Source organism: Corvus cornix, chromosome 1 (assembly GCF_000738735.6).
Source record: "Corvus cornix cornix isolate S_Up_H32 chromosome 1, ASM73873v5, whole genome shotgun sequence".
Classification (NCBI taxonomy): Eukaryota; Metazoa; Chordata; class Aves; order Passeriformes; family Corvidae; genus Corvus; species Corvus cornix.
Window position 1 is genome coordinate 61,057,176 of NC_046332.1, and position 21,150 is coordinate 61,078,325.

The window sequence follows — 21,150 nt, forward strand, 5'->3', positions numbered from 1 at the left end:
ACTGAGTTAGGCCAGCAGAGCTAATTAATTAGTCATAGAGTCAGAGTCATGCAAACTAGAAGGAACCATTCTCTGGAATGGATCTGGTCTGATCCACCCTTCATAGTAGGTCTGGCAGGTTGCTCGGGTCACTCAGTTGAGCTTTGAGGATTTCTAAGGCCAGTGGTTCCTAACGGTGGAGATACCTGTGGCTGCCTACCCCCAGTAGAAGCATATTTTTTTTCTCTTAATATTTTACCAGAAATTCCTTTTTAGCAGCTTGCGCACACTCCCCCTCATGCTTTCACTCTGCATCTTCAAGGAGTGTTCGGCTTCATCTTCCCTATACCCAGTGGGCATTTGTGGACAATGACTTCCCCAGCCTTTTCCAGGCTAAACAAACTCAGTTTGTTTAAGCTTCTCCTCATAAGTCATGTACTTCAGGTTTTAATCACTCAGAGTAGATAAATGGTTTATCTAAAATAGTGTGCTGAACATCGTATAGAGTTCCGCTCTTGAAATTCAAGTCCTAGACATATAGCGAATTTATCTTTGTGTTCAGGGGACAGAGGAGCCAAAAAAAAATTACAAGATTTATCTTAGAAGCATGTAAATTGGCAGGATAACCTAATATCTAAAGTGTCTGAATTAATTGCTGTGATCCTTAGATAAATTAACAAAGGCACATTTCTATGCTTATATATGGCATTACTTTAGAGATGAGTAAGGAATTACATTATTTGCTTCTGTCTAGTCTTTAAAAACATACCGCAAATACTTGCAGCTTTCTTCAGAATCTTTTTCAATTTGGTAAGGTTTGGAAATCCATGTGTTAAAACCAGAAGAAGTTAATGAGTTTCATTTAATAAGTTTACGCAACAGGAAAGTCAGCGGTTATTTCATTTTTGTACAGTGGGATGAGACAGATCAGAGAACTGTGGAATCAGTAAGACAACATAAAAAAGTTCTGTAGTTGGAAGACAAATAGATCAATCTAAAACAATGTACATCATTTTAGCATGATGGCAATTTACAATCAGAACAACTTACTTTGGGAATTAAGGAATTTATCACTATGTGAACCCTTTAAATTATGACTGTGTGTCTTTCTAAGAGATGCCCTCCAGCCCAGTCAGAAATTATGGGTCAAGAATTACTGGGTGAAGTATTGTGACCTCTATTATGCAAAAGCTCAGAGTAAACTGTCTACATAGTTACTTCAAGTTTTAAGTCTGCGGACCTGTAAAATGGAATCAAAGTGATGTGCTACAAGGTTAATCCCCAATGGCTTCCTAGACTGGAATAAACACTTTCCTTCAGTGTTAGATACTGCCATCCTCTCCATTTTACAAATTTCTTATCACCTGCATTCATCATTGCAACATCTGTTCCAAAAGATGGATGTCTTCTTTTGATATTTCAACTTGGGTTGTATCTCCTATTGAAATTAACTAGATTTATTTTAGGGCAGTTTCTGACCACTAAGCATAATGAAAATAAAACCCATTAAATAATCTAGGTGGATTAGAATCCCTAATAACATTTTACTTTCAGATCCTTTGAACTTACATTTTATTTCTTGAGTCTACTGTATATGAAAGTCTACAAAACAAACAAAACTGATGCATGTAACTTCAGAAGAGAAGAGTGTTCCAAAGCTAGGAAATAATTTGTCTCTCTACTTTTGGAGACATGTGGAAGTAGAGAAACATTTAAATCACCCATGGAAAGTTCTTTGGGCAATTATGAGCTAAAACTTCTGCACTTCATCTTTCAGTTCCTAGTCAGAAAAGCATTTGGTTTCAATTTGCCATGGTTACCTCTAGAAAGCCCTCTCTTCTCCATTGGAACTCCTCCTGCTTTGCAGGACTGGGCTCTTTGATCTGGAGCTGTTCCTTCACTTCTGGAGTAGCATACCATGTGCATTCTTCAGCCTCCTTACACAACAGGTTGCAGTAAATCTCCAATCTAATATCCTAAACCCCTTTTTTTATGAGGCATAGAAATAAGCTTTCCTTCAGTAAGTGATCCTTCCTCAGCTTTCCAAAAGCGACATCTAAGCTGAGAAACCCAAAATAAATTGTATGCATGTTCTTTAGAAATCCTCTAAACAAATAAAACTGAGAGACACTTTATAGCAGTAATAATTTCTTACTTGCAAGTGTTTCAGAAGACTCCCACAGCAGCAGGTGTTAAGGAAGTATCCATCTGTTCTTGTTTCTCTGCACAGAAGTATATTGAATAGATAAGAGTTTCTAAATGTTCAGGGTTGTCATTAAAATGGGTTAGCTGTGATCGTCACTTAAGGCATTCCTGATATTGAAATTAAAATGAAGACAATCTCTGGCTCTGTTGCAATTCGAGACTGCGATCAATGGTTCCCTGAAGAAACATCCTGTCAACTGAGTACTTTTTAAATTATCTTCTGAAAACCACTTCAGTATTCCTGTGACTGAACTGGAAATGCTGTATCAGCAACATTACTGTTCTCTGAAAATATGGATCAAACCCCAGCTGTTGCAGATATGTTAATTGATGAATAAAGTTAAGAGATCTGAAGCCTTTATACTACACTTGAAACTTATGTTTCTATTTAAATATTGAAGGCTTTTCAGCTTTCTCCTCCAAATGCGAAAAATTACTTGAGTCACTTCTAAGGAAGGCTTCAGAATCTCTAAACTTGAATGCTGTAATATAAAGACAGAGGACTGGAGCTTCATCAACACAGCAGTGAAATCAGCATGAGAAAGGGGAGATGGCAAACAAGCTGTGAAAAACAACACGTCAGTTTTTTTGGGGGTGAGACAGAAAATATACTGGGCAATAGTATGAATGAATCTACAAAACAGCTATAAACTTCTATACACTACAAGGTGTTTTGATACCTTAGGTATTATATAAGCTACCACACTGTTATATATTCAGATCAGAAAATGGATCTTGGCAAGCAGTGTGAAAGTGTTAAGAACAAAAACTCCCTCTCTGCTCTTTTAGCATTGTGTTCCACAGAAGGAAACAAAAGGAAGTTTTTGCATGTAGCCCATGTAACAATTATATCTTTATAATTAATGCTAAAATAATACCAGCTGAGGTATTAAGGCTTTGTATTAGTTTGTGATTTGGAAAGTCTAAGAAAATGCTAGCAGTACCTTGCTTGCCAAAGTTTGATCTGTCCATTACATTTTAATTTTCTGTATTTCTCTGATACTTTCTCCTCTCAAGAAGGCACATTGCTTTAAGTAATTCTGCTATTTGTATGTGAATTACTTGGTCTGGATACTTGGTAGGCAAATATTCTCATACCATGATGGAGCAGTTCTGGTATTGTCAACCCCACAACCCCAACTGTTTACAGCTGAATCTATCTGCAAAGCTTCTGGATCTCAGCTTCAAAATCATCAGTTAAAAAAAAAAAAAAAAAGCAAACAGAGAATCCTCTCAAGCAAGTAATAGCTGGCCAGCCTTCAGATGGTATGGGATCTTTCCAGATTTATAGTCCAACCTTAAATGTAGTTATAAACTTCACATTGAATTTTTGTGGTTTATGCAATCTTTCTTATTCTTTGGTTGTTGATTTTACTGAGATTGTTAGATCTAAAAACCTGTGAGTAGAGGAAACAGGATGGGTTTTTTTTAGAAAATAGTTTGTTTGCAATTTTAGAGCTGCAAAGTGGTAAAATTTTGAGAACAGCATTGTTATCCAGGAAAAAAAAACCAACGGCAAATAAAAAACAACCCACCCTACCATGATCTGGACAACAGAGCATGTGATATACTAATTTGTTTGATGGAAAAGTATAGATCGTGTGCTGGGATTGTTTTGGCACTCGGCATTTTGCTAAGCCACCTGCCAGGTTAAGACACTCTAATCATGTAACCATGGCAATACTGCTGGTGTCAGCACAAAGAACTGATTTGTGCAGCCAGTAAGGACTGGGCACCTTAATGCATTAACTGGAGCTGTTAGGAACTGTTTGGAAATAAATATGTAAAATAGGTATAAAAGGTTCTTTTAGATTTTTTAGTGTTTTGCTTCAGGCAATATTTGTTAACAGCAGGCCACCCTGTTTATCAGGCTAAGAGAACATGGTTGTGAGCACTGAAATAGATAACAAACTGTTGGTAAATAACCGCTGGTTGATTCTCCTCTGCTGCTTAGCTTTTTGTGCTTTAATGGGAAACAACTGTTTCATTTTTAGCAGGAAGTTTTAGCCCATGCTTGTGCTCTGCTGAGGTAAAAAGGCAACTTAACAGCAGTAATTGAAGAAAATCTGAAAATAAGAGAAACCCAGCAAAATTTTAAAGTTTTAATTAGGTTCTATAAAGATGGTCAGAGAGTTGGACAAAGTGTTGCTACCATACATTATACCTCTTCTTCCTATCCCTTGGCTGTTTTCCAAATGCTTTTCCCACACACACACTTCCTGTCCGTCTCACATTTGCCTTTCATATGCCCCTCAGTTATGTGTTTTCCTCACACCTTTAATTTGCAGCTACACTGCTCCACAAATAATGGGTTTGTTTTTTTCCAGAGAGGCAATGATCTGATGATATACTGTCTCCAGCATCACTGCTGACTTAATTAATTTCTACCCCTATGTCAACAAGGTGCAGGACTGTAATGGAAATCAGACCAGAAAAGAGATCCACTTCAAAGTAAAAACTTCAGCATCCCTTCTCTCTGACTTCCCTTTTTTCAGCCATGTGTCTGGTTCACATAGTAGCCCCACAAGCATAAGCATATGTGAACATAATTGAAGGAATGCCTCAGTGAATTTTATAGGGGGTGGAACAGGGTACTGATTATTTCTGATTTTGTGGCCAGATGAGGGAAAAAGATAAACTCATAAAATCTGTATTCACTCTCCAAGCCAAAAGCCTCATTTGCATGAGAAGAAAAAGGGAGTCCTTAATGACCTCACTATACATTTTGATGTTGTGTCTACTTTGGTTTGCTTACTAGCAGCATTACTTGATGTCTTATTTTCATTACAAGAAATTATTTTCATTCACTGCATCTTATTTTACTGGTCTGAACTGCAGTTGACACAGGTAGCCCAAATTGTTGCTCTATGCTGTGGCCAAGCTGTTGCAAATTTCTCTTTATTCTCTCAATTTTTAATGGTCTTCCTCCACAACTTTTTCTTCTAATCTCTTATTCTTCCATTTTTTCCCCTTTTGGTAATTTTTCATGGTGAGTGCCAGTTTTCCGTGGTTCGCTAATTTGCCAAACAGCAATGTGCTTTCTGAAGTGTATTTGTGTCCCCTAGACTGGCAACTGTTGGATTCTGTACAGAATAGTTGCTGCATTTACACATATATTCACTTTTGTACTAAATCATGATTTTTTGTAGGCTGTGAAAAAAGTGAAATTATGATTTTGTACTGAAATAAAGGAATGAAAACTTTTAAAACAACTGTGGCAACAGGAGCCCACTTAAGAATGTGCGGCTTTGAAATTTTTTTAGTTCCTGAAGCTCTTCACTTTGCTCTTATGCCCCATTGCTCTATGGACTCAATTTGAAATGTCTTAGCTAGCCAGGATGAATATCCAAGCCAGGGAAGTTCCAAGTGTATCCTTGCAAATAGTGAGAAATTGTTCAGGGCTCTAGCATTTCTGTTTCTTTTCATCCTTCATCTTTGAGAACAGCAACACTTAATCAAAAAGTTAGCTGAAACATAGTTGGAAAAAGAATATGTTGCTTTTAATAGCTTAAAATATGTGAGGCTGATTTAAGGATGATTCTATAATTTTGTAATTCCCTTCATAATACTGCAGGTACTCAGAAAATAGGGCCCAATTCTCTCTTGAAAGAAGATTAAAAACCTACCATGAAGATCACATGATTCACATTCTTTTGGTTTCTTGTGTTTTGCTAACAGGCAGGAAAGAAGGAGCACAGAGGACAGAACAACTAAAATCAACGGAGACAGAAGAGATGCATAAATAAAAGCAGAATTAGAAAAGAAAGGAATTGAATCACTCATAAGTGAAGGTCAGGAAACAGCATGCCCAGTTATTGCACTTGATTGTTAGAAGCATTGATTTTGCTACTTCTAAAAAGTTCTCAAGGAATTTAGGTGTTTTTCCAAACTGTACTGTTTTGGGCCTGCAGACTACAGGGGAAGAGCAGTGGTTGGCAAAAGCTGTCACAGCTGAAAAGGAAAGATGCCTAACACAGTATATTTTCACTGCCAGGAAATAACAAAGAAACATTCTTGCCCGTTTAGTGGTATTAAATCATGGATAGAAAGTCAACTGCTTATCTGGAGCCTGGCATAGATTTCCAATAACTTGCTTTTCCTCAAGCACAAACATATGACAGCACTTGAGGAAAACCACGGAGTGAATCTTTTGTAATCCAAAAATAATCTTTTTAGATTTCCATGAGAAAGCAGCACTTATTTATTCAGTCTTTTTCTCTCACACTGCGATTAAGTCAAGTGCTGACACAGATTACTGGGTCATTTATGCCCCAAACTGTTCAACAGAGATGATGTCTTCTGGTATTGTGGATATACAAAATTAAAACTTTATGGCTTTTAATAGTAATAATAAAAACCCCAATATACAGAATTATTGCACAGCCACATATACATGGTGTATAGGTAATAGGTAGTGCTGTGCAATAGGTGGTCGCAGTAGTCCCTGTTTTGCTGCACAGTGGTGCTCTCCAATCTAATCTGTGTTGATAGTTAAGGACATACTCTGTTTGTGTACTATGCAGGATGATGGTGTCTGTGCCTGTGTGGCTCTGACAGGCTGATCTACAGGCTTCCATTACCTTGGTGTTTGGAGTGTTGCTGTCCTACCCTAGAGAATTTGCCTTAGTTTTAACAGGGCTGTCCATGTGGCTGAACAGGCAACCCTATGGTGTTCCATTCATCCCCAACTTACAGGTTCTTTACATCCTGCTGAAAGCTCCCTGACACTGTGTGAGGTGTTCTCTTACATAGCACTTACTCCACAAGGCCTTTAGCACATCTGTGAAGGCTGTAAAAGTGCTGTCCCTAACTTGTCTGCTCATATATAGGCCACAATTTCTCAGCATGCAGCCCTTCATGAGCAGCTCTGCCCAGCAGTGCTCATATGCATTGACCTTAATTTTACCAAGACAAGCTTTCAGCTTGAAAGTTGGGGAAGCATGAGGGAGGCAGAAGCCTGCAGAGAGGACCAGGCATTCCGTACCTGCTCTCCTTCTATTTGAGGGCACTATTCTGTCCTATACATTGAGTGGACAACTGTATGGCCAGCAGCTGGTCCAGCAGTGTCTGCAGTTACTGAGCTTTGTTCATTTGCATCATGTGTACTGATTTCAGACACCAGGTGACAGCCAGTGGGACACTAACTCCTCTGTGTAACACCACGTTCATGGCTCTGGGATAGGAGCTCTCAGGAAGCAGCAAGCATGGGTTGCCCCACAAGGCAAGGAAGCCAGGAGCTGAGGGCAATAGCAAGGCAGGTAGGGCAATGATCCCACCTAGGAAGGCACAATCCCACAGTACCTCAGCAGGTGCCACACTGGGGAGCAGGGTGAGACAGTATTCGAGATTAAAAGACACGTCTGCAGTGATGAAGCAGGTGCAAGGCCAAGCCAGCAAATCAAATCAGTGGTTCAGGATCAGCAAGGCACATGGACAGGCACAGGCATACCTAAGACAAGTCTTAAGGATGGAAGCCTGAGCTTCAATGCAGCTCCCAAGCAAAGAGCAGGAAGCCCCCATGAGACTTCCCATAGCTTCTTCTCACACAGCTCTGTCACCAGCATCCTGATCCAAGGCTACAGCTGCACCATATTGGAGCTGCAATGGGCAGCCAAACCCCAAGGAGCAGGGAAGAGGCTGCAGAGCCCCTTGGTGCACTCAAAGCCCTGACAACAACATGCTTATTTCCAGATTTTCATCCAGTCCAGAAGGTATCATTCTCTTAAAAGTAATCTTGTTAGAGACAAGGCACAGCTGTTCAGGGCTGGGATGTTTACTGCAGCCCAGTAACGTCTGCAAAGCCATATGCTGTTTGATCCTCTGCTCCCTGGCTATTTACCAAGTCAGCGTCCAGAGGGGCAATAGGTTGAGCTGTGCCAGAATGGCTGACAAACACCAGCCCTTCTGCCGGCCCACGAGGGGCTCTGAAAGCGTCATGATTATATGTGATTACATTCTGCAGTACTTAGTGATCCATTGTACCCTAGTGGTCATTGCAGTGGTTCATCTGCACTTTCAGGTCTGAACTACTGAGATTTTAATAAGCAGCCGTGCACAGAGCCGACAATAGCATCACTGTGCCATATATAAACGCCCCTGTCCTGACAGCCACAGTGCCTCACTGAGTGTGATGCTCTCTTTTTGACTGACATAATGCCAGTGTGAACTATACCTTTAAGATGCCCGTGGCCTGACATACACTGAGTGATTTGCAGGAGAAAGTGGGGAGTGTGGTCAAACTGAAGGGTTCCAGAAGAGGACAGTCAGGTGACAAAATCAATTAGAGCAGCCTGACAAAAATGTTAGCCTTGGCCTTTAGTGGAAATTCTCTCTCCTTGCACTACCACCTTAACCACAGTCTGTGGCTATAGGTGGTGGTATTATGTCCAAGACTTCATAATCCGTTACCATTTCCATGTAGGATATGCACTTGCTGTTTGTCTTTCCTTCATCCTGCTCCCTTCCAAGCCTCTCTCGTTCCTCTCCCCCATGAAAAAAATCTTTACTCCTGTAATTTTCCCTTCCTCTCTTCAGTCTGTGAAAAGTCAATCCCTTCTCCAGTTGCCATAACAAATGACAGCCACTTGATTGCCATGAGACTCGACAAGTGAGGCCTGCTCCCCCCCCAGTAGGAATCACCAGTGTGAAACACTTGTAACCAACTATCTTTGCTCTTTATCTACAATTTAAGGAAGTGCATGACAGAAGAAGGATGAGAAGAAAGACTGAGTGCTGAGTACTGTCCTCCTCCTTCAGATAAAACATATACAATATTTTGGCTGACATGCAACAATACATGTAGTAAAGCTAATCCTTCTGACTGCAGTCAAATCAGTTCAGGACCCAGCCCATCATGGGATGTGGAGAGAGAACCACTTTTGTTGAAACTCCAGCACACCAGCACGCTCCTAGAAATATGGTGACCAGAAGGAAAGGCCCTTTACATGCAGTGTCCAGTTACTTTCAGCTACAGATCCAGGATAAGGATCATCTGCTTTTTTGTTCAGTAAGCAGACCTGTTACCTTCAGATAATGTAATGAAGAAAGTGCATTCTATAGAAGACAAAAATTGAGACCAAAACAGCATTTCTGCTGTTGTGGGAACCTCTCATTGGACCTGATGTTCAGGGTCTTCAACCCACTGTTGTTAATTTCAGCACAGCAGGTTAGGGTGAATGATGCCATAACTCACAATGAATGTTACAGGTTTCTGCTCTTGCCTGTTTCTGGAACATGCAGTCAAAAGTTTCAGCTCCCCAGTTTTGTGAGCCTACTGCTAACCAAGAGGATTGGGCCTGGAATTGGCAGGAGATGAAGGCAGTAAGGATGAATCAATCCAATGAATCAAGGAAACCTGCTTCAAAAACTGGCTCTTGCTCTCTTGTGCTGTGTGCTAGTTCTGTCTGCTAGAGCTCTGTCTCACAAGAGGTGCGTGAGTAGACTAACCCTTTCAGGTATTCACAGAACATTGTGAAACAAACACTTTGGCACAGATTAAGTTGTCCCTGGTCACATGAGCAGCAGTCAAACAGAACTGCATTTTAGGCAGTTTGGACAGAAGAAGTCCATGTGAATTTTGTGGACAGTGATGCACTGATTCATCTGAACAACAAGCATTTTTCAGAGAAAGCTCTGGAGGCACAGAGCCCCTTAGAAGTGTGTGGGGGGTTAGGTCAGTCCCCGTACAGCCTCAGGTACTCCAGTGCTCATTACCTTGAGCAATGTCATTTACTCTAAAGGTGATCGATACAGAGAATATGCTCTAAGAATGTTTTATCATGAACAGCTGGTACAGAGGCTCTTATCTGCAGGTTTCTGACTGCCGAGCAGGCACTGTATCACCTTCTGTTTTACAGTGGAACTAATTGCTCACCTCAGTGCAGCACAGCCAACAGCAGCTACAAACTGCAAAGCTCAGACAGTGCCCTCAGTGAGCAGAGAAACGCACACTAATGGGGACTTCTCCTGTACAAAAGGATGCACACATGATATATATATATATATATATATACACACACATCTCAGCTCGCATACAATGAATTTGTTAGAGCAGATGCCTGAAGATCTTTAAGAGGGACAGCACCTACATTTTCTTTATAGAGATGGTGTTTAGTGCCACGAGGTGCAACAGCTAGCCCTATGCTGGCATAAACTGCTGGTACAATTGCCTGGCGATTTCAATGAAGATTTAAGTAGGCAAATGCCTCCATGTCTTAAACTAACATGAGGCAATGCATAAAGTCTGTAATTCTCATTATCTTTGCCTAGGTCATACTCCATCCCTTACTAATTGGCTCTTTGGGTATCCCATTTTGAGTTACAATGTTTACAACCTTTTCTTGATAATCTAATGTGCAGACGGGTCAGACTCCAAATACAAGATGTTTTTATTCCCACTTCTTTTGCATAATAATCTCTGAACTGGAACCACACTTCCACCTATCTGCTAGTGCTTTTCCATGTCAGTGGCTGCTACTGTTGCAACACTAGGTGTGACTCTTCGCTTTACAGTATTCCTCATCACTAATTCAAGAGTTTCTTTGGTACAGACATAGAGTAGGTCTGTTTCAAGGCTCTTAGGTTAGTTAGTTCTCCTTGACATTATTCCTTTGGAAGCTCATGTTCCCCTGGAGCCTTGTCATGATATGGGACTGCATGACCTCTGAGAATCCACTTTCCCAATTAATAATGCTCCCTCTGCTAAATTTTTTTTTGGTTGTTTAATGACCACCACAAGGATTAAAGCTTCCCTATTGCTATATTCATTGTTTTGAGATTTTGCTGGCAGAAATCACATATGTCAGTCTTCCATTTTTAAACTGCCTTTTTTTTTTTTCCCCTATAAATTTCTGTTAAGGAAAGCTTCAAGGATATGTGTAGCATTAAACATTGTTCAGTTGAACCTGAGTAATATACATTTTATTTCCTTCATCTGTGTCAAGCTTTTAATAATTATCAACTTAAAAATATATGTGCCTTCTTAAAAACAGCAGGCACACAGGACACCATATCTACTGGGGACGAAATCTTTGTCCTAGAGTATGTAACTATAGACACAAAGAAAATACCGTGAATGAGCAGCACAGAGTGTCATGTGTAAAAATCCCAAGTGATTTGTACTCAGTACAGCAAAGAGAGGTTTTTCAGGTGGATCAAAATAACCAAACCTCCTAAACCAAACCAAAACTGGAAGTTTTGACTTGAAGATGCTACATAAAAACTGAAACATCTTAAGGATAAAAGTGACCCATGAAGAAAAGTCCATCTTTAATAGACAAACACAGCAGGTAGAAAAGTTTCAAAACCTCAGCACTGAAAAAGAAGTATTAACATTTGGCATTGATGGGTTACAGAAGTAGCTGGACACGACTCACTAATGCAAATTGTCAAGTGTTTTCTGCAGAGCACCTGACCTCACCTGCAGGCAGAAACCCTGAGCGCCAAGGCCTTGATAAGCATTTTCTTAACTCCTGGACTGCTCGTGTTCACCTTCACCTTCTGGCCGTTTCTCTGAATGCTGGAACACAGAGTAGACAGGAGGACTGTGCTCCCACCTCGCTCGTCACTGGCAGCCGAGAGCACTGGGCACTTCCAACAGCAATAATGAAATCGTGCTATTCTGTTAAAGTATAATTCCCATTAAAAAGGCAGATTAAAAAAACCCCAAAGCGTTCATATCAGTATCCACCATTTTAGGGCAAATAATTAAGGAAAAAAACCCAAACAATAACTGCCGAACATAAAAGAAACACAGGAACTGTCTTTCACAAAGAATCATTAATGTTGGAAAAGACCTTTAACAATGAGCCCAGTCATTAACCAAGCACTGCTAAGTCTACCACTAAACCATGTCCCTAAGCACCACATTACAGCTTTTGTGAACGCTTGCAGGGACAGTGATTCCACCACTTCCCTGGGCAGCCTTTTCCAATACTTCACCCTTTCTGTGAAGAAGTTTTTCCTAATATCCCGTCTAAACCTCCTGTGGCACAACTTGAGGCCATTTCCAATCGTCCTACCATGTTACTTGGTGGAAGTGGCCGACCCCCACTTGGCTACGAGCTCCTTTCATGGAGTTGTCGAGAGCGAGGTCTCTCCTGAGTCTCCTCCAGGCTAAACATTCCCAGCTCCCACAGCTGCTCCTCATGCGACCTGCGCGCCAGACCCTTCTAAATATCCCTCCTCACCCGCAACACCCGTTTTGAGGGCACGGAGGAGAGCCTTTTCTAGCACAACGCTACTGTCAATAATGTTATTTATAGACGAAACGCATTCAAACAAACCCTTCCCGACATTACACGGCGGCAGGCCCCGAGCCCCAGGAGCAGGGCCAGCGCTCCCTCGCTGCGCTGCCCTCACTCCTTCCCTTCCCAGCCATGGCGGCGGCAGCTTCCAGGCAGCCGCCGGTCGCGGGCTTTGTTCGTCTCTGCCTGCGCCGCCTCCGCCCCTTCCTTCCTCCTTCCTTCCTTCCCTCTGCTCCCTCCCTCCCCCCTTCCCTCCCCCTGGCCGGCCCGAGCGCCCGGAGAGGCCCGCGGGGCGGGGGAACGAGAGGGCCCCGCGTCCCTCCTCCCCCTCCGAGCGAGTGCCGGGGATCCCCGCAGCTCCCGCCGGCCCCGAGTGCTGCGGGTGAGCGGCGGGGGAGGCGCCATGGCCGACCGGGCGCGGGCGGCGCTCTCCGAGTTGGGCTGGTAAGTGGGGCCGAGCTCGGCCGCGCCGCCGCCGCCGCCTCCGGGGGTGACTCGGAGCGGCGGGGCGGGGTGGGCAGGGCCCGTGTTTGAGGCGTGCGGTGCGGGGGGCCGTCCCCGCCCCAGCTCCGCTCGGAGCCCGTCGGCCGCGGGCAGAGGGTGGTGCCGCCCCCCGGTGCGCTCGGGGCCTGGCGCTGGCTCGCCCTGGGGAGCCGCTCCCGGCCCGTCCCGGCGGCCCTGCGGGGAGGGCCGGCATGCCCATCCCTGGACAGCCCCCGAGCCCCTTCGGGATCGGTGACGGCCTCCCGCCTCTCCTCCTGCCCCGGGGCCGGCCTCGCCTGGAGGCCTGGTGCCTGCCCGTAGTGCTGGGGTTGTTAATTGCACTGTGCGCCTTTTCAGTAGGAAAGGCAAGATGAAAAAAGTGGGGTTAAGGTAGGGTAAATGAGGCACACGTGAGGCTTGAACTCGGGACTTGCGTTTTCTGCTTAGTCCCAGTCGTTGGGTACACAATATCCATTTTGGAGCAACGTGTTTCAACGAGTTGTGCTTTTCAAATACCTACTGCAAACGCTTATTTGCTAGCCAAAAATGGGTTTGCACTGTAGGAAGTTTTTGTTTTGGTTTGGGACTTTTTTGCTTGTTTGTTTGTTTTGTTTTGTTGAAGTGATTCACTGATTAGTCAGTGCTAACTTTTTTCCTTAAATACTTGGAAAGTCTTTCACCAAACCTAAACTTCAGTGCTAACTGCTAAAGCACAGAGCAACATACTTTGGATGTAATTGAGAAAAACTGCTCAAATTATGTGACACAGTGTTATTTTCTATGGCGTTCTTGGGATATTTCTGTTTAACTGTTTAAGTTAGTGGTTTTCCTGGATTGTGGTTTCATGTATGTCTAAGATGGAAAAGGTTAAAGTGGGTGTCATGTGATTTAGAATAAAACAGGATCATTTACTTGGAAGGGACCTACAACAATTATCTAGTCAAATCGCTTGACCACTTCAGGGCTGACCAAATCTTGGTATGTTATTAAGTGCACTGGCTGAATGCCTCTTAAATATTTGACTGGATTGGGGCATCGATCACCTCTCTAGGAAACCTCTTCCAGTATTTGACTATGCCCTCAGTAAAGGAATGATTCCTTATGTCCAGTTTGAACCCTCCCTGCCACAGCTTTGAACCATCCCTGTTCATCCTATCACTGGATCCCAGGTAGAAAAAATCAGCACCTCCCTTTCCACTTCTTCCGCTCAGGAGGCTGTAAGAGAGCAATGAGGTTGCCTCTCAGCCTCCTGTAATCCCATATAGACAAACCAGTCTTCAGCTGCTCCTCACAGGACATGTCATCAGCTTTGTTGCCCTCCTCTGGATGTATTTAAGGGCCTTCACATAGTTTTCAAATTGTGTGCACAGTACTGCAGGTAAGGCCACACCAGTGCTAAGTGCAGCTGGATGATCACCTCCTTTAAGCAGCGGGTGATGCTGTGTTTGTTGGCCCAGCTTTTGTAGTGCTACTTTGTGGTAATAGTAACCAAATAGAGTAATTAGGTTTCTTCTTGGGTAAGTGTATCAAGCTTCAAAAATATTGTTCTGAGTGGTTCTAGGGCGCACAATCCTGTGGTTCCTGGCTATTGCTGAATTGAAATAATCATAACTATTTCTGCTACTTTTTATAACATTGGCTTATTTAACGGGAATTTTGGACTGTGGCTTGAAACTTGCCTCTCTCCTCTTCTGTCCTTAGACCTCTCTGAAAATGCAAAAGTTTTCCATAAAAGTAGTTTTATTTTCTTAGTTTGCTTTTCTTGCTATTGCCTATTCAAAATTTTATCACAGTTTTCAACTCTGAGTTGTTTTACTGCCTTTTCAGCTGAATGAGTACCGCTGGTAAATGGCTTTCAGGTACATATATGAGGTGCCTTTGAAACAGTCTGTTCCTCTGCAGTGTTTACTGCCCTCCTTGGGAGTGTAGACACTTGAATGGTTGCAAACACTTGTTATTCTTGCAGTCCTGTAGGGTGGGAGCCAGAGCTTGAAAGTTGATCGGGCCACTAATGGGCTGATACCAGGTCCGCTGAAATTATGCCTTGACCTAGTTGCATTGGGGAGGGTATTATGAAAGAGGGAGGAATTAATGCCTGTATTTTTGAGGAATGTGAGGTGGAGTGGAAAAAGAAATAATGTTTCGGAGATCTTGTTTAGCTGTCTTCATGCGCTTTAAAAAGAATCGTAACCTGAACATCCATGCTTCTAACTGCTTTGCTGTTGCTCTTACTTATGATTTTTCTCATATTATTAGATCTTAGAGTTATTTAACACATCTGTGAGTGAGCCTTCAGTGGTGTTTAATGCAGTATTATATATCTGACTACACTGGTGATTAAATAATGTTTTGTACCAAATTGGTTGTTACTGTTGCTGTCACCTGATGTCAGAATGATAAGTTTCCTAATACAAAACCAAAACCAACTTTTTATGTTAAAATCTGTCCCCACTTGAACTGCAGAAGCACTGCGTGGCACGTCAAGTAAAAAAAAAAGGGTTGTCCTTGCTTAGTTGAAAATCTGCTAGCTTGTAAAATACTACCTGTACTGACTGGATTTTAGAGTAAGTTTCTTAAATCTTACAAGGTTAGAAGAGTTAATGTAGACACCTGTTTGTGTCAGTTTCTGCAACTGGTGTTTACATTTTATGATTCTGAATTAAAGATAAAGTTATTTTTCAAGTAAAACAGTAATACAGTGTAGCTAATACAGAACAGTAATTATATATCTATTCCCCTCCCCCAACCAGGTATTGTCAGAGTAATCTTTTATAAAATTGTCTGGGAATTTGTAATGTTTGCCTTTAGTATATCAATTACATTTTTGTCAGCTTCTGGAAGGTAAACTAGCCCTACCTAGTAAATGTAACAGTGGTAGGTAAAGCTGGAAGCCTTTTTTCTTTCCTTTATTTTTTTTTTTTTTGTGATAGTGGTGTTTTATGGAAATGAGTAAAAGGCCCCTGTAGTTTGTGTGCAGAATAGTGGTTTTTCTGAAGACAGATCCCTGCAGCTCTCATTGAAAGCCTGCATTTTTTGATGCTAGTTCTTTTCGTTATACACGACACTGTTCCTTGGAATGAGATATTGGCTCCAGCTAGGGGACAGATAAAGTGTTTGTGTTACATGTCAGTGAAAAAGATACTCTGTCTTGGAACAGAAGTTCTGTATTAACTTTTTTATTTAATTATCAAACATGAGGAGGAAGGCCAAGTGGCAGAATTACCTTTTTGTATTGTTATAGTTATATTCCTGAATTTCAGAACCAGGTTTCTAGTGTTCTTATTAAAATATGGACCTTAATGGACCATGAATTAGTGAATCCAGTTTTATTACTAGAACTGAAATTCAGAAGGACTACAGAATACATCCCCTTATGTAAACAATGAGTTCGCAAAGCACTTCTTACTGGCTTGCAACAGAATTTTCTTTTTGTTTGTTTTTGTTTGGGTTTTTTGTTAGTGTGTTTTGTTTTGTTTTTTAAATTTCCTGTGTGCCATTTCACAAGAGAATATGACAAGCCAAGACCTCTTCAGTGTTCCTAGATCTTTGCAGAGCTTGGGAATTTTTTACATAGAAATGCCAACATATTGTCAAAAATTGCCAATGTGCCATGGCCTACAGCAGGTTTAGCCTGATCTTGGGTCGGGTGATTGATCTCTGTGGGAAAGCAAGAGGTGGAAACTGGATAACTAAAGATTTTTTTTTAGTACAGCTAAATGTACTTGCGAGTTCCTTGTCAACTAGTACAGATTTTTTTTATTCCAGTGTGTGATGCCATAAAAATTCGTAACTCTATGGCAAAAAAATACAGTCTTGTAAAACCTAATGTATTTTGAAGATTATGTAAACAATGATGTGACTATGAAAAGTTACTCCCAGAGATGAAGAGGAAATGGAATTGTACTAGTTGTTTGGAAACAGAAGAATACTGCTTAATAGTCCATGAGAAAACCCTTATATTAATGTTGTTGTGGTTGTATATACTTGGTAAGTGAAAAATACAGAGTTGATGTACAACAAACTTTTAAACTGCGGTTTTGTTATTTCAGCAAGTAAGGTGGTGCATACTGGGTAACTCTGGATTTAAGCTTGGTGTGTTCACATGTGTCCTCTTGTAGGACTAAACATCTGATATGATCCAAGCTCTAAAGCAAAAGTAGGTGTATGCCTGGAAACACGAGGAAGTTCTCACAGGGATGAATCTAACACCACTTTCTAAAAGCACAGCAGGCATTTGGCAAAGTAGTAAGTTCCAGAATTCTGCAAGATGATCTGCTTTTCCCTCATGTTTTTTTGCTATTCCAATAAAACATTTTCGGAAAACCCAGCTGAAGTTGGTTCCTGCATATTGAGCAAGCCCAGGCAGGATAAAAGATTTTCCTTAGACACAAGCGTAACACAGTGTTTCACAGGAGAGATGCATCTGTTTTGAGATTCTTGACACTTCTTTTGTGATGTGCGTAATCTTGTGAAGTTTGATTGGTACCATGAAATCACAAAATGCCACATTTTTTACTTGTTCAGGTGTATCCCTTACTGGGTGATCTGATCATTTTGCATTCCTGCTGGCTCACAAGTAATGTGTAGTTAGAACCTGAATTCTTCGTCGTTTTCACTCTGATGGAGTGCAGAACGTCCAGCATTTTGCATTCTGTTAAGGGAACAGCCCCAAGAAACTAACTCAGATGCTACTTTCTCTTTTTTCTTCTTTTGAAAGAAGATGCTAGGTGTTTGAAAAATAATTATTACTAGCTGGAATTGTTACAATGACAAGAAACAAATTTAGGGCTATAATTAATTGTTTAAAAGATGCAAAAAAGGATAGGTGAAATAAGGAGATGGAAGGAGGTAGGGGACTAACATGTTTGAAACACCTCCCTTTGCAGAAGAGGGGTGAACTTGGTGAGGTTTATGTAATCTGCAGGCAGGACATAAAATGAAAGCAGATCTCTTACTAAATCCTCCACAATTACTGCTCACTGAATGCTGCAACTGTAGAGTTGGAAATCATTTACTGAAATCAGTAGCAGATTGGTTTAAAAGTGGGTAAATTTTTTTACTAAGGACCTCAACCAAAGCTTATTTGTGCCAAAGACAAGTGATTATCCTGTGGGTTAGTACAGTTGGTTAAAAGATGAGAAGCTAGATAGATAAATTATTGCTTCTTGGTGGAACAATGTTCGTAGTAGGTTTCTGCTGGGGTTAAGAGGGTCATTATATTCTTAAGGAATGACAGTACTGTGGCACCATAGAAATTTGATGATCTGTGGGGATTGGTAAAATCTGAACTAGTTGGGTACTTGCAGCAAACTCTTCCAAAACCGTTTTCCAGTTCATTCGCATACAAGTGTAGTTTGGTTCTGGTGAATGCCAAATTATTCTCATACAGGGCAAAATAATGTAAACCTATATACACAGCGATGAGCTCTATATTTGCTCCTGTTACTTACTCAGAAAAGGGCAGTGGTCAGACAGCTGTTGGGAATTGTTCACAAAGAATTAAATCATTGTTAGGTCATTATGTTTATCAGTGGTGTGTCAAAATCATTAACAATGTGCATTAAAGTAATCATCCCAGCACAGCAAGGGTTTCGTAGACAGTGAAAAAGTGGATGAGAGGTGTGGAAGATACTCTGTGCTGGGAAGATGAAGATCTTTACTCTGAAAAACAGAACAACAGGGGGAGAAATGATAGAGATCTATAAAATCCATAGATCAAACAGAAATGATGAATAGAAAGCAAGAGTAGCTGTTTTTCTTAGGACAAGAATTAGGCCACATGGTCAATTAAACTTGCTACCTGATAAAAATTAAAGTAGCTTGTTAAGCAATGTGTAATTAAATTGTGGAACTTACTTGCCACATGATATTGCGGAGCAGAAAAAATGTAAGTGAGTTAAAACTGTAAATAGGCAAAGCCAGGTAGGGATAGTTGCACTGGATACTGAACTCTACAGTGAAGTTGGACTACCAGCTCTAAAATGGCTGATAGCCAGGAATTACTCTGAACACTTATGTCTAGGTATTTGCTGTGGTTTGCATTCTTGACCTGGATTATCTGCCTCTGGCCACCCTTGACAAAAATGGAACTGTGTTAGATAGACCTAGACTGCATAAGTTAAAACACCATTTATGTTCTTATTTTTATATTGTTAGATAAATGACCTCACACCGTAGTTCTGCTGAAGAAAGGATTTTCTTCTCTTGATTTGGGATGAGGGAAGAGGGAGCGAGGATTTGGAGAGAAATGAATCAGACTGTTGAAAACAGAGAGAAAAGGCAGAGCAAGTGTGACAGTTCCCTATGCACTCCATTTCAGCTGTGATTTCCACTGTCTTGCTGCAGCTCACCCTCCTGGTTTTCAATAGTTGTTGGGAGACACTCTCCCTGCATCTTTTTATGTGAGATCTCAAATCGATTTATGGGCCATCTTGGGGGACACACACTTCACTTGTTCGTTTCTCTGCTGGGAAGCTAAAGCACTAATATAAGATGTCCTTGATTTATAGAATTGTCTCAAGTTAGAGTGAAGTTGTTGCTACTGTGAAAGAAAAAAATGGAGGAAAGAAAAACTGAAGTTAAAAGACCTTTAAATTGCTGCAGACTTTTTTTTTTAACACCCACCTTTGCAGTGGCCTTACTTTTCTTGGTATAGTATGTCCCAGATTGATTCTTTCCAATCAATGAGTTCTCTGGGAATGTGTAGGTTTTCCACAGCTAGTCTCATTTTTGGAGTCTTTGGAATTTTGAATGTATTGAGTCTTGTTTTAGAAGTTATTTACTTAGCATTGTAATTCTTAGGCTTTGCCTTCTTTATGGGATTCAAATACTTCATCATGGGTTTGACTCAGTGACATACTGCTTTCCTTCTTTCTACCTCTTTTTGAGTTGGTGATCTTTGAAGAACTCATATTAAATGCTGCATATTATCTCCTATTTGCTGAGTTTCATAAGACTTTGTATCAATTTTTCTTCAAATAATCAGTTGTTAAACTAATTGAGATCATCACATAAGCAAGGCAATGGGGTGGAGCTTGTTACACAATTGAGATTTACTCTTCTGGGCTGATTTACCTCTCCCCTTAAGAGAAATTTTGTTTCTCAGTGTAGTGTAAGCAAAGCATGTAAAAATGGGATTTTGGTAGGGATTTGAGGGAGGGATGGAATAGCACCATGCTTGATTATTATTTGCCTTTTCCAGCAAACCAAAATGAATTTCTCAATGGAAGGGTGAATTAATAAAAGCAGCAGTGTGTTTAAGAGTCTAGATTTTTCTGGAGGTCAGTATGTTACCGTTTCAGCAAAAGTAGATTCTTTTAAACTTACATGTTCCTGGTAATTTAAATTATTAGAAAGCCTGTGTCATCTAGAAGGTAGAAATATGAGGCATTTGCAGTAGATGTTGCATATCGATGAACTGGGTCTCAGACCTTTGCAAAGACTTTGCATTCTGAAATAATGTTATAAGACTCTTGAGACAGATGTTTCCCTCTCTCTTCAATTTCTGTGTGCTCACACTCCCCAGACCCTGAGTGCTTGAGCAGCAAGCTGGTGGGAGGGTGGCTGGTGATTTTGGAGCAGGGTATTGTTATCATTCATACTGATAACAGAGTGATATTCATTAGGATTTTCTGTGTGTGTATTTCATGAGTTATGGTTGGTTAAAATACAGCTTTATGTAAATAATACCTGTAGGAGTACATAAAAGTAAGGAGCTGTCCTGAAGTTTTACTTAGATAGAATTACACTTGGAAACACTGGATATTAAATATCCTATATACTGCTGGTTTGTTTTTTTTTTTTTTTTCTGTGATTGTCATAGCAATACAATTAAAATAAATTTAAGACTGATTCTCCAAGCTGTGCATATTGTTCATACTTTTAGGAATAGTAGGTTTTCTACTTCTTTAGAGCAAAAGGAGCATATTTAATTCCAGTAAGAGTAATTCTAATAGAGCTGACAGGAAGAAGGAAAGGCTCTCTGGGGGATGAATAGTATGGGAATGTTTTGAATCACTTTTTATGTACTTAATATAATGCATAATCATGAGGTGTCAGATTTTATGTGGACTGGACAGCTCTAGGACTGAATTACAACCTTTGAGCTTCTTTGCACATTTAAGGAAAAAGAAAGTGGTTTAAATAATCTTTGTACCACTGGTAAGCAATTAAAGCATGATGGGCATTCTTGCATTGGCATCATTTTGAACCCTTCACTTGGGGAAATGTAGCCTAGGTT

At 41.0% G+C, this 21,150-nt stretch overlaps 1 protein-coding gene across 1 annotated transcript in view; it reads left to right on the plus strand.

Moving 5' to 3' along the window:
• Nucleotides 1–12,730: 12,730 nt before the first annotated feature.
• Nucleotides 12,731–21,150, plus strand: part of TDRD3 (tudor domain containing 3) — an 88,006-nt gene continuing 79,586 nt past the window's right edge. Inside the window, exon 1 of the mRNA XM_039568600.1 lies at nt 12,731–12,872. Within this exon, the coding sequence (XP_039424534.1) occupies nt 12,832–12,872 (41 nt within the window). The 5' untranslated portion in view covers nt 12,731–12,831. The remainder of the gene's footprint in view (nt 12,873–21,150) is intronic.